This window comes from Mchenga conophoros, linkage group LG5 (assembly GCF_057382185.1).
Source record: "Mchenga conophoros isolate Kocher_MC1m ecotype Shallow Benthic linkage group LG5, M_conophoros_male_GT1.1, whole genome shotgun sequence".
Taxonomy (NCBI): Eukaryota; Metazoa; Chordata; class Actinopteri; order Cichliformes; family Cichlidae; genus Mchenga; species Mchenga conophoros.
This window is the reverse complement of record NC_140530.1, coordinates 11,785,279-11,798,725: the sequence shown is the minus strand read 5'-3', so window position 1 is coordinate 11,798,725 and position 13,447 is coordinate 11,785,279. Positions and strand designations below refer to the sequence as shown.

The following is a 13,447-nucleotide window of genomic DNA, read 5'->3' as shown; positions in this document are numbered from 1 at the left end:
TGGCTTGATTGGTCTGAATGATTTATGTGGGGTTGGCCTTACATCTCCGAAAGTATCACCCGGAGTGGCAGTCGCTATTAAATTCTCCTGGGAGGATCGCTCCAGCTGTCACTGTATATTCAACCTGCATTTACTTTTCCCTTATTACATATAAGCATGTAACCTGGAGTCTGTCCTTCCCACAGTCCCACACCAGGGCATTATGTGTGGGTGATGAATGCTGTGCTGTACCAAAGGACTGCTTTGGGAGTTACATGGTGATTGTGACCCCACTGTAATCAGGAGGAAAGAGGGCTGAGGGAGAGCAAAGACAATCATACAGGCACACTGTACCTGCTCCTGCTCCTGAGAGATGCTGTGTTGTTGTTTAATACTGGTTGTGTGGCACATCTCAAGTCATTATACCTACAAAAAAGCACAAGCATTGACTTGGGTAATTGTACTCACAGCTTGCTGTTCTTTTTTCTGCATTTAAAAATAGTCAATCTTCATTAGATCTGGCTATTTTCAGTGCTTACCTCCCCTCAACACCTCCGTTTCCTTTTTTCCACTCTCCCGGCCAATTGCTTTTTTAATGCCACAAGCCAAAGTGCTGCAGCATAAGTGCTAGCAATTTCATTGTGGATGTGGTGATGACAGTGATAAAGTAGCCACAGACCCTGATCAGATCACTGCTCGACCCTTACAGGATTACAGTCTCCTCTGGACGGCCAGTGTTGCTCGTTTACCACGTGAGCCAACACAGCGTGGTGTGCTTGTGTGTTACCCATTACCTCTGTTACCAATTCATTTGTGTCCCTTCATGTGTGTGTCTGATTGTCTTTGCAAGGCGATTGTCATTCACAAATTGCATGGATGTCATTCAACTGCAAACACTTCAGAAATCTCCTTCCACAGCACTTCGGGTTGGATTAGTATTCATGCGGTAGCGTAGATGTGTGTAAACGCTGCGTGTTTCCTCCTGTGCCAGAAGCCTAGGGGGGCAGTGGGAGGCTGTGCAGCAGGTGGACAGAGAGCGATAGGGGGAAGAGAGAGCGATGGAGTGAAATCCTTGTAAAGGCAGCTGGGCAATGAGGCAGACAGAAGCTAATTAGAGCCACAGCCTCTTTTACAACTCCCCAATTAGATCAGTTCTGTGTGCAGGCAGCAAATCAGCTGGCCGTGACAGAGTGTGAGAGGTGTGGGGCTTCTTTTTTTTATCTCTGCGTTTCTGTGGAGGTGTTTATTTGCCAGCACAATGCATCGCACATTCGCTCCTCTCTCCCCCTTCGTTTGGTCTCACCCAAACAAACTGCAGGCTAATTACCATCTCTCGAAAGCTACTTCCTCTTTACAAGTGTCAATTGGATGACAATTTACAAGCAACACTTGAGTGGAGCGGATGCTCTGAAAACAGAATGGAGAGCTAGTTATTATTGTTCTCAATGCATCATGCAGTGATCAGTGGGAGAGGAGGAAAGAAGGAAGACAGAAAAGTAAAGGCTGAAGCTGAGGGGTAAAAAAAACCAACCACACCTTCATACACGGAAACCTTAGGAGTAGGTGAGTGGACGTCACTAGAAGAGGCCTCAGCTTTCTGTTACTTTTTGACTCCTGCAATTCAGATAATGAAGACAAAGCGGTGTGTTTAAGTCATATCGCATCCCTCCCCTTTTAGAGCCCCAATCAGCGTTATCTCATCACCAACCACGGCCTGGGTGTACGTGGGAAGGGATCCATCATTTGCACACTGCACGCACGTGTGAATGCGTCTGAAATTGGATGATAGAGCTGGTGTTTGTGTCTGCGTGGGCTCCTGTGTGTGCACGAGTGTGTATGCGTTTGTGTGGTGTAAATAAGATGAAGATGCTGTTTCCCGCAGGGTGCTATCTGTGCCTCGCTAATGAAGGATGGGACTTCATTGGATTAGAAAAAAAACTCTGTGTGTGTGTGTGTGTGTGTGTGTGTGTGTGTGTGTGTGTGTGTGTGTGTGTGTGTGTGTGTGTGTGTGTGTGTGTGTGTGTGTGTACACAGACAGTACACAGACCCCCACTGCTTCTCCACCGCTTAGGGCATAAATACCTGTCAGAGACAATTAGATCCTGATTGATTTTCTAAAGCTCTCTCTGATTGTGCCACTTTTTGTCCCCTTTCACCTGCAAATGACTGCACCGAGCAGAATAATGGGAGTCGCTTCAGGTTTTTATACACTGGTGGAAAAGATGTTTTAAGGTCATCCTGTCCCATAGGTTTCCTTTGGTCACTTGTGCCCTTGACTTGCAACACTGACTAATAGTGGTTAACCTTATTTGGGAGCCAGAGAAGCGGCTCTTTGTGTGTAGCTCAGGGGCACCGTTGCACTCTTATGTGGGTGAGATCTTTTGTGGGAGAAGGTATTTAATTTCACAATAATTTTGTTCTGCGGAAATAATATGTCTGCAGTGTACAATTCAACAAATGACCCCTAATAAAAACTTTTCCATGTAGACTAGTCATGGATGATCTTTTACAAGCCTCTAAAATTTCCAATATGTGTGTGTGTGTCTGTGCAGACAAGAAGCCCAGAAGAAGCAGAAGTCCCACTGAAACACCAGCTGCTGCAGGTTATAGTGAGAGTGCTTCAATACCGCATGCTACTCACAGGTAACACATAAACGCACATATGCACATATTTAATTGTAAGACAAAGTGTTATTTATGCTTAACATGAGCTGTTGTTTCCACTTGGAGCAATTATGTGGCAGCTTAACCAGCCAGGTTTGCTGACATCAGCTAACAGTAGCCACTCAGCATAGTATTGTGCATCCCAGGAGTTATACTGGGCTGGGGCTGTCTGGGGTCCACCACTCATTTTCAACAGTGTGTATTTTTGCAAAAGTTGGACTTAAAGATACAGTTTCATTTGTACCACTAGTTATGGCCAGACAACTGTAGATGCTTCACACCTGCAAATTCAGATTTAACCTTGTTTTACCTTGTCTTGTTTTCATATCTTCTCTCTGATTTCTCCAGATTACCTGAACAACCTCTCTCCTGATTCCAAAGAATACGAGGACACTCAGGGTAAATCTGCATGCTTTGTGCTGACACACGCGTGCACACTTGCACGCAGCTGTATCGGTGCCTGGCTGTTGTGTCAGAGCCAATGAGACGGTTCCAAGTTCCAACACTCTCTCTTTTTCTTTCTCTGTTTGTGTTGCAGCTGCCTTGGTGATTGTGTCCGAGGTAGCCGACCAGGCCAACGACAATCTGAAACAGGGGGTGAGTCTCTGAGTCAGGATACACCCCGCGAGTTTACATTCAGACTGTGTAGCCCCTGTTGAGTTTGACATATTCACAGCTCACCGTTGCAGTTGCTGCGTCTTTATTCTGCGTGGCAATGAAAGAACAATTTTCAAGCGTGACAAGATTAGACAGCTGAGGTTTTTCTCCCACGTGAATCCTTCTTCCAAACGACTTGCAGGAGTGAAGGGGAGCTCTGTTCCTCTTTTTTTGGCATTTAGCTTGTTGATTTACGCAAGAGGCAAGGAAAGATGATGTCATCAGAAAGTCCCAGGTGTTTATTACAAAGGGAGCAGTGTAAAGGGTGAATATGACCCCCCCACCCTCACACACACACACACACACACACACACACACACACACACACACATTATCTCTTCATGGAGATAATTATAAGGGAGGGAATGGTTTGTGAATGAACTGGCAACCCCACCTCACTGCTGAGCTCCCATGTGGCTCTTTGGCTTACCTCCTGTGTTTATCACACTTTTTTTCTCATTTGTGCACAAGCCCTGACACACGCACATACACACAGAGACTGACAGACGGTGGTAGCACATCTCTCTTTGGGCATGAAAGGGAGGGAGTCGGAAAGGGATGTGATACTAAAAATGTGAGGGATGGCAGACACAGAGAAACAGGGATGGTTCAGTTCTTTGTCTTCTCTTCCATCAATCACTAGATAATCTCTCTCTCGCTAACTTCCTGCTTCTCTTCTTCTGCAGGAAAACTTGTTGCGTCTGGTCCACATTGAATACAGCGTGAAAGGGAAGAGGGACCTTCTGAAACCTGGAAGGGTGAGCATCGTGTAGTTCTGTCTGACAGCGTTACTGCTGCACTGTCAAAAACAAAGCAACACCAAAATCTGAATGCCAGATCTCTGAGGTCACTTTGAAAGCATAAAAAAGACTGGTCATGACCCCCCCCACCCTTGTAAGGATTAGTTAACAACATTACATCAACCTAACATGCAAAGCTTTTATACTGTTTCTTTTGGCAGATGTTTGTCAAAGAGGGCACACTCATGAAGGTCTCCAGGAAAAGTAGGCAACCTCGGCACCTGTTTCTGGTAATGGCATTACATCGGACACTACTGGTGTTAAAGCTTAAAAGTATTTCACTATTTTGTTTCTTCAGTAGTTTGAAATGGTCTAATATTAGCTGTGATTAGCCTAGCTTATCTTTAAAAAAGGCTAATCATAGGAAAGATTAAAGGAAATGTGGTGGACAAACTGTGCAATGTAAACACTCGTAACATGGTGGAAGGTTGTTTCTCCCATCTCTTCTTTTTATGTATTAGCCTTATTAACCTTTGCTGAAAGACTGGTAAATATCTAATATCAGCCAATAGTTTTACCTCACCAATAAATCAGTTGGGTGCCAATCTTTGTTCAAAGTAGCGTATTTAATATTTATCCTGAGTGACTTAATCAAACATTTGGCTATAGCTTGACCTTTCTTTCAAGTGCTTTTTGCATTATTTCACACACGTTTACCAAAACAAAGCCTCGTGATTTCAGTATCTTTGGAAAGTGCCATCTCAGTTAGAGTTCAAAAGAAACTCGTGTGGTTTTAAGCAAGGTGTGGATGGACAGCACGAGGACAGAAAACACCTGCAGTGTTATTTAGGTAATGTTAAAATGAATGCTGGCGTGGTCTGCAGAAAATGTGGAGGAATGTTGGACAGGGTTGTGCCACAAGTTAGGTGAGGTTTTGGGGAAGGGTGGGGGGCACAAGGCCAAGGCTGTAAGACCTCGACTAAACACCACACCCATCTAGCCAAGGGCCTCCCTCTCCACTCTCCTCCTCTCCCCTCCTCCCCTCCCAGGACTTGTTTTCCAGGGCCCCACTTCCTTACAGGATGTTTGGTGTGGGTCACTAGATGCCGACTTCCTGTGTATTGGGAGGGGACTGACAGCGAAGTGAAGGCCAGACACCCTGTAGAATGCAGGGAGGAGGGGTGGTGGTGCTACACAAACACATAATGTGAAATAGAGAAGTCCCATCTATTGTTTCATGTGCAATCAGTGCTGTCTCATGTTATGAATTTCCATGGGCAGCATATTTGCCATAGAGTGTTCCAGGTAGCATGTAACATTTGAGACACTCAGGATTCATTTTGTTCTCTTCCATCAGTCTCTTGCTGTTTTTAAACTGATAAGCTCTAGCTTGAAAATGTTAGTGGTTGATACTTGTAGGCTATTAGGACTATAAAGCTATTTGCTCCCTTGAAGCCAACAGCTCCAGAGGTTCAGGTGTTATTAATGGGAAACTGAAATACAAACGGCGCCGATGAAAGCAATCAACCACCTCTGTGACAGAGAGAAGCAGCACCCATGTCACAAGCCAGGGCTCACAAAAGAAAGAAAAGCAGGCTGAGTGAGTGAGAGGAGGGATTAAGAGGGAGGATGGAGATCTAGAGAGATGTCAGAGGGAAAGAGTAAAAGGGGGAGGTAAAGGAGGTGATGCTTTTAGGGAAGGAGATGAAATGCCACTGTCGAAAAAAGTAAATGTCTTGGTTGCTCAAGTGGATATAATTTGCGTCTCGTGGGTCATGTCTGTGAAATCTGTTAACTTGGCGCTTGCTTGGATTTCTGTGGAATGAGTAAATGAGCAGTGCAGGGTGGAGCAGAAGAGCTGCGGCGGCTCGAGCACAGAGGTCGTAGGCAGGGCTCGGGCTTGGCTATCATGCAGTGTTTTGTCTCCAGCCAGTCGTCCAATGAAATGCGTTACTGCTGCTGTTAGTGTTGTTGTTGTGGTGAAGGAGGCCAGTTCCACCCAGCTCTGGTTCTCAGCGTAGCCTAAGAAGGCTGTGAAGGCGAGGGGAGCCCCGGAGTCCAGAGCAGGGTGGAGAATTCCTGGATGCTGCTTATAAGGCCCCAGCGGATGTTTAGAGCACACATAAGGTGTGACCGATGATGTCATTTCTTTTGTCTGTGTTGTGAGAACACAATAGACTCTTGGTGAATTCAGGGGATTCAAATACCTCAGGTTTGACAGGAAAATAAACATTTTCCTTACAGTAATGCCTAATTTTGTTGTGTGCATACATGGGAATTCTGTGCTGACAGGATGCACAGAGGTGAGTGTGCTGTGAAAACACAGCCTAGTACTTAACCAGCTCTACCCTCGGTGCTGTTTTGGGCAGCTGTGGTGCTTAAGTTCATATAACACTACCACCTTGTGTTAGCAGGTGATATTACATCCGAGGTAAATAATTTTCTCATCAGGAGAAGAAACTGTAAAAATCTACAACGAATCAAAAGTTTAGTCAACAAATAAATCAGTTAATAAAAAATACTATGAATTAATTTATTGTTTCTCTTTTTTTTGTTTTTTTTTTAATGTTGGCAGTTTCAGTAAATGTTGTGAGAATAAGCCATCATATCTCAAATAGTGAAATCTTTCTATACCTCTTATATTTTCTTTCCTTTTTCTCCTTCAGATGAACGACATAATGCTGTACACCTACCCTCAGCAGGATGGGAAATACAGGCTCAAGAACACACTGTCTCTGTCAGGGATGAAGGTACATGAACTTTTCCAAGTTTCATAAACACGTTTTGCTTTTTTGCTTTTTACTGCACTGTGATCTGGTCTTGTTTGTCACACACAGGTGAGCAAACCCACGCTGGGCAATGTGCTGAACTGTCTTAAGATTGAGGTGTCCGACATCACTATTACACTCTCTGCCAGGTGAGCCGCTGACATTCAGAACTCTGATGTGAACAATGGCTGTCGTTTCCAAAGAAATCTACACATTCAGTCAGGCACATCAGGGGCATCAGGTGTGTTGTATTTCTGTATTTCTCTTCAGTTCTGTTGGAGAAAGGGAGGACTGGTTCCACACGCTAAGTCGAGCCATAGCGGACCACGCGGCGGGACTCTGCACATTTGGCGGGCCCTGCAGTGAGGTAGGAAAAATAACTTCAGTGTAACACAATACGATTTGTCATAGAAGAGAACTTTCATCTGAGTCATTGTAAGAAAGGGTGCAGAATTAGCTAAGAGAAGGGTTTGATGATTCACTTTTTAAATAAATTACCATTTATAAGCCCTGTCTACTTATTATTGCTGGCAATAACTTGCAGTTCAACTCCTATGATATGTATTTGTCAGAAGATTCAATAAACTCTCTCGGCTTTGAAAACAAAAAGACTTTTCTGGCAATTATTTTGTGGTTCGGGCTTTACAGGGTTAAGAGTTGAATTCTGAAAAAGCGAGCTTTATTCGTGCTGTAACATCTCAACATCGCTGTCCAATCAGGCCCGTGAGAAATTGTGGATGGCGCTGGGCGAGGCTGCACCTGTCCTCGTGCCAGTTTCTCATGTGATGATGTGCATGAACTGCACCTCCGACTTCAGCCTCACTCTCAGACGACACCACTGCAATGCGTGTGGCAAGGTCAGACCCAAAGTTTGCTCTCACTCGAACGTGGTTGGCGTTTAGCTGTAAACTTGTTTGGGGATATTGGGGACATAATCTTACCATACTTTACCGTTACTTTGGAGATTTTCACTGTAGATGTATCACGATGTCACTGATGTGTCCGCACAGGTGGTGTGCCGGGCTTGTTCCAGAAACAGATATCCTCTGAAGTACCTCAAAGACAGACTGGCTAAAGTGTGCGATCACTGTTATGCCGAGCTCAGGAAAAGAGGTGAAGCTTAGCTTTCCTGGTGCCTGTTTCAAAACTCACTGTACAATGTAAACCTTATTATTTCCAGTTGTTTACCTCGATAAGGAAATGAGTTTGCATTTGCCTGCAGGTGGAAGTGTGTCAGCTGCCTGTGATAACTCCAGCCCTCGGACTCACCGGGCCAGTCGTCCCCTCTCCGCTGTCTTCCAGAGTCTGCAGCCGCCTAGTCTGTGGAAGTCCCGAAAGAGCATATCCCCTCTGACCCAGGTGAACTACTCGCTGCCTGTTATCTCTACCCTTTTTTCAAACCCTGATAACTATTTTATAAGCAAGAGAGTATTGCTTCTTATTACCAAAGTAACACGGACCACTGTGATATTTAGGCAAACCTTGTAAAAACATTCATATCCCACATACTCTTGTATTATTGGGGAAAGTAAAGATTATTCCCTGACCGGGAATCGAACCCGGGCCGCGGCGGTGAGAGCGCCGAATCCTAACCACTAGACCACCAGGGAGCTGTGTGAATGGAAGATGTCTGTGTGTACTGGCATCACTGGAATCTAGTCCAGCTGCTTCCTGCAGTGCACAGAAATTGCCACTAGGGTTCACACTACTTTGTACCCTTTCATTTGTCTTTACAGCTGCAACAAACAGCTGACTCATCATCCCTGTTATTAGAGTTTCTGAATGTCTAATAAATTACAATTATCTGCAGGTGTCACTTGGTGTGGAGGGCTCCACCATGAGTGGGAGTTTGCAGCGCAGGAAGAAGAGCAAAAGGAAGTGGAAGCGACTGTGGTTCCTCCTCAAAGACAAGGTGCTCTACACCTTCACAGCCAGTGAGGTGAGGGGGCACAGAGTCTCCCACACCAGCCCCAAACACATTCACACATTCTTATTGCCTTTATCCAGCTCTTCTCGAGTGCATGACAGCTATTTAACTACATATCCACTTCTTTAACTTTTTCAGCCTCATGAGCAGAACACTTATTGACTAATAAAGGGAATCTCTGTGCTCTCTCTCTCTCCCTCTCTCTGTTTCTTTTGTCTTTTGTTTTCCTCAAAGCACGAGCAACTTATTAAGTTGTTGTTGCTGCTGACGGCCAGATTGGCATTTTTAACTTGTGCCTGCTTCCTTCAGGATAAAGTGGCTTCAGAGAGTCTGCCTCTGCAGGGCTTTACCGTCAAGCTGACTGAGAGGCCAGAGGGAGAAGAAAGCAGTAACGTATTCCATTTGTACCACAAGAAAACACTCTACTACACCTTCAAAGCAGATGATCAAAACACTGCTCGCAGGTCAGTGCAAAAGCTTTTACAAGCACATTCATGGAGTGTCTTTTAAAAGCACATTCTCTGACTAGCAATCATAGCCAGACTACAGCAACAAGAGCTCTAAATCTTAATCACTGGACCACCAGGGAGCTGTAGCAAGGCATGTGTGGTATGTTAGACAGCAGGCAGTGAGCAGCTGATCTCCTGCAGTGCAGCATAATGTACTCTCCATGCATTCTCGCTTTCTCGTGTAAGATTGCTGCACTGACCGTTAACAAGTCTCCTGTCTTCTCTTAATGTTTGCACTCGTTTATCTGCATTTATGTCCTCTATTGCTGATCTGTTTTGGTAGAATGTGTGACTCAGTGAAGGCTGACAGCAAGCTTATTAATGCACTTTTTGTTTTAATAAATACGTGGCAGTTTGCAGCATCCCCATTTTACTGGCAAAGAGTGGAGGTGGCAGGCTGTGTTTGTTAAAGTGGATTCGTTTCTCTTCCAACTGACTTTGAGATTTACAAAAGGCATCAATTATTATAATGGGCCATGACAATTTATTTGAATTCACTTGTTACTTACTGTCAGCCCTGTTTTGTAGGTTGTCGGTTTTTTTTGCTTGTAAAAACAGTTCAAAAGAGTGCATATATATTTATTTTTGAAAAGTATTTGAGCAGGAGGTCTTCCAAGATTTAAACTGGATTCCTTTGAGGGGCTCCTGGGATGGGATGACATAAAAAGAAAAATAATTCCAAGGCACTTTCTTTTAAATATCAAATAAAATGGATTCATTCTCACGGCGCTCCGTGAAATCTGTTCTGACTCCCTAACGAAGATTTGCATCCTTTTTTTTTTTCTGCTTAAAGTTAAATATAAGCGTGTCACAACAATAAAAGAGAGCCTTTTTAACATTTAAAGTTCAGACACAGACCGTAACCTGATTGAAATGCTCTGGTGGGACCTTAAGAGAGCTGTGCATATATGAATGCCAGTAAATCTCGATGAACTGAAGAAACTCTGTAAAGAAAAGTGGGCAAAATTCCTCCACAATGATGTGGAGAGGGATAAAGTCATACATGATTACTTCAAGTTTTTGCTGATAAAAATGGCACTAAAAGTACTACTAAACTACTAATCATGTTTTTTTAGTGTTTCACAGTAAAATAGTCTATTGAAATCAAAACAAGCTGATAAAGAGAATGAGCAGAAGGTGTACACGAGTGCAAATCATACAAACCTGTTAAATAAAAAAAGACAAAGAAGCCGCTGAGTTTTATGATCTAGTTTGTAAGATTTAATTTGTTGATTATATTCCACGAAAAACAAAGTGGTTAATATTCATATTAACAATTTAGTATCATAATTATGAGAAAACAGAAAAACACTGGGAAAAACACACCTTGACCTCTGATCTGTGACATAAGCTGACTTTCAAATCCAGTCAAAAAAAAGACAATGAGTTCGAAGGTCTAATGCTCCACTTCTTTGTGTTTCAGATGGGTCAATGCCATGGAGGAGGCCACTATTTTATAGCATCTGCTAAGTTAAATAAATGACGCATCCACTCCGTGACTGCAGCAAAGCTACCTGCTGCATGTGAACTCAGTCCATCAGTAAGGATTCGTCACATCAGGCCTTTTGTGGGATATTGAGTGACAATTCAAACACCTGGGAGATTTTTCCTCAAAGGAATTCTGCTGTATGGAGAAGAGCAGCAGAATCCTCGAGTCGGATTTCACAAGAGCCTTCAGGAGCAGCTCAGATACCTTAAATACGTCACCTGAGAGAAAAATTTTTATTTCTTCTGTTTTCACCTTTTTTTTTCAGATGTCTGCACTTTTTCCTTTTTTTTTTTTTTTTGCTTTTCTGGTGTATTTTACCCGACTTTCCACTGGACTGTTAAACCACTCTTTGTCTTCTGCAGGAGACGTCCTTTCATATCAGTTTCGTTGCAGTTATGCATGGTAACTGCAAAGACATGAAAAATAACCTTTGCTTCAGGGTAGTATGCATATCTTGTAAAGGGGGAACGGAGAGATACTTGGTATTCTGAATATATATTGTGAAGTATACGCTGCAGATACTGAAGTGAGTTAGATGATTTATCTGTATAAAAATTGTGATTCACGATGTCCCCAATAAGGGTTCGTTTTAATCATCATAGTATGTGTACATTATTGTTCTTGTGGAGTTTTACACAGTTTTACTCTTGTGTTGAATCTGCAAAGTGAAGAAATGACCCTCGGCATGCTGTCCGCTCTAAAGCATTTGTCAAAGGATGAACAATTTTGAAGATACTTTGTATTTTTTAAAAGTCTTTTAGAAATTTTTCACACAGCTCTGAAGTGCCAGTTGCTTTCTTCCTGTTGAATGCAGTGCATTTTGCAAGTGATGATGAATGTGCCTCACTCTTTATGTTATCACAGTACTGTACGGAGGGACCTTGCTTTTTAATCTATTCTTACATATACTTTAACCTTATAGTATTTTTGAACAGGTCAGTTACTGTGCACTCACATAAGAACATGTTATTGTGCCATTTTTATGAGGGCCTTTTTTAATGCTGTATATATATGCTGCTAGATATAATCATACTTATCTCTTAAATAACCCATCCAATGGCATTATCTGTTCCTTTCAGAATGAAGATCCATCATCAGACAAGCAGCATGATATCAAAAGCACATGTTTGAGTACTGTTCAGCTTTTCTACCCGTTTCCTATAGCTCACACCTACAGTGTTACTATCGTTGTACCTCTATAGCATATACTGCATTGTAAATGTTTATGTATATAGATGCATATAAAAAAATAAACTACATTAAAAATGCTTACTTAGTGGGCGTTCGCTGTGCTGTGCTGCAGGCTTGTTTCTTTTTTGCATTATAATTCAGTATCAACAATAACGAGCGACTGTAAAATGATACCCACTGCAACAGCATAGTAACTTTTTGTATGTGTGTGTGGTTCTGGCTTTGCTGAGGTTAGTTACAAGCACAACAGCACTGGATGCTCAGAAATGGCTGTGCACTTCATCCTCTTCTCTCCGACAGAATTGTCTGTTGTATTATTAGGATTTATTCACGTCTTGTTGCTATGCATTGTGTGTTTTTTGTACTGATGTTCACGCTGTGCTTATCTCCTCCTGGTCATAAATACCGGGGTGATGGAGAAATGAGAACACAATGTACCTATCCTCCTCTATTGCCTGTGGTGCTGGAAAAATACAGCTTGGTTAAGTGACCCTTTAATCCAGAAGGGGGCAGCACTACATCGTGTCAAACTGGTTTAATATGAACTTTAGCCAGCCTAAATCCTGTTTGTGTGAGCATGAGGAAATAACTGGTGTTAAGTGAAAATAAGATTTAATAATCAATGAAAAAGTGGACTTACATGGTAATGTTAATGAAGTTGTCAGCCCACTGATATGGATGGAAATATTTTGCTTTTAATATAAGGTTTTAAAAGAGAAAGAAAGAAAGAAAGAAAGTGGATTCATTTTGTTGTTTTATTGTTTTATCGTGTATCAGTATAAGCGTGTGCCAGAAACACAACACTGAATTTATAGTCGTAGCTTATTTGCAAAGGCCCGTGGTCTTTCAAATACATGAAACTCAACCACAAACACAGCAGAGGTAGTACAACACACAGTCTGCACAATACAGCTCACAACTGAACAACAGCAAAGTTGGCAAGTCACAAGAAAACCATTGAATAGAGAGCAGCAGATCATCCAGAATTGCATTACTCAGAGTTCCAGGTGTAAATGATCTCAGTTAAAATCCAGACAAAAAGCGATTTGCCGAAATGGGGATTTAGATAGAGCCCTTTATACTTCTCACTGGTTGCTCATCATGTTTCTGAGTACAGTCATCTTAAGGGTGACTAAGCACCTGAGGAGCCTGATCATGTGATAATTTGCATACCCTGCATCCTATTTAAAGCATTAAATTTTGGCTTCTGAGCTTAGCTGTGCAGTATGATTCTCAATGGCATAGATGAAGTTGCTTGAAACATTCCTTAGAGATTTTGCTCCATATTAACATCATAGCAACCACTAATGCAAATCTCCCATTTCACACCATCCCGAGGGTGCTCAGTGGACTGCGATGGTTACTGTGGAGACCACTTGAGTACAATGAGTTCGCTGTCATGTTAAAAAAAAAAAATAGTTGCAAATGATCTGACCTTTATGGCATAGTGTAATCCTGGTGGAAGCAGCCATCAGACAGTACACAGTACTTTATGACCACAGTGCACTGTGGTCTGTAACAAT

The 13,447-nt window shown here is 42.7% G+C and overlaps 1 protein-coding gene and 1 non-coding gene across 3 annotated transcripts in view; one reads left to right on the top strand and one right to left on the bottom strand.

Annotated features, from left to right (window-relative positions):
• Window positions 1–12,001, top strand: part of fgd5a (FYVE, RhoGEF and PH domain containing 5a) — a 34,663-nt gene extending 22,662 nt beyond the window's left edge. The window contains exons 8-21 of one of the 2 annotated variants that reach the window (XM_085273301.1): window positions 2,532–2,622; window positions 2,992–3,042; window positions 3,182–3,240; window positions 3,987–4,058; window positions 4,262–4,330; window positions 6,707–6,790; window positions 6,878–6,957; window positions 7,079–7,175; window positions 7,528–7,665; window positions 7,819–7,921; window positions 8,031–8,167; window positions 8,619–8,720; window positions 9,045–9,199; window positions 10,668–12,001. In XM_085273301.1, the coding sequence (XP_085129427.1) occupies window positions 2,532–2,622; window positions 2,992–3,042; window positions 3,182–3,240; window positions 3,987–4,058; window positions 4,262–4,330; window positions 6,707–6,790; window positions 6,878–6,957; window positions 7,079–7,175; window positions 7,528–7,665; window positions 7,819–7,921; window positions 8,031–8,167; window positions 8,619–8,720; window positions 9,045–9,199; window positions 10,668–10,704 (1,275 nt within the window). In that variant the 3' untranslated portion in view covers window positions 10,705–12,001. Of the gene's footprint in view, window positions 1–2,531; window positions 2,623–2,991; window positions 3,043–3,181; window positions 3,241–3,986; window positions 4,059–4,261; window positions 4,331–6,706; window positions 6,791–6,877; window positions 6,958–7,078; window positions 7,176–7,527; window positions 7,666–7,818; window positions 7,922–8,030; window positions 8,168–8,618; window positions 8,748–9,044; window positions 9,200–10,667 lie in introns of both variants that reach the window. The other variant, XM_085273300.1, reaches the window with a different exon arrangement.
• Window positions 8,347–8,418, bottom strand: trnae-cuc (transfer RNA glutamic acid (anticodon CUC)). Its single transcript has one exon. It is a non-coding gene; the product is annotated as a tRNA-Glu (tRNA).
• Window positions 12,002–13,447: the final 1,446 nt, after the last annotated feature.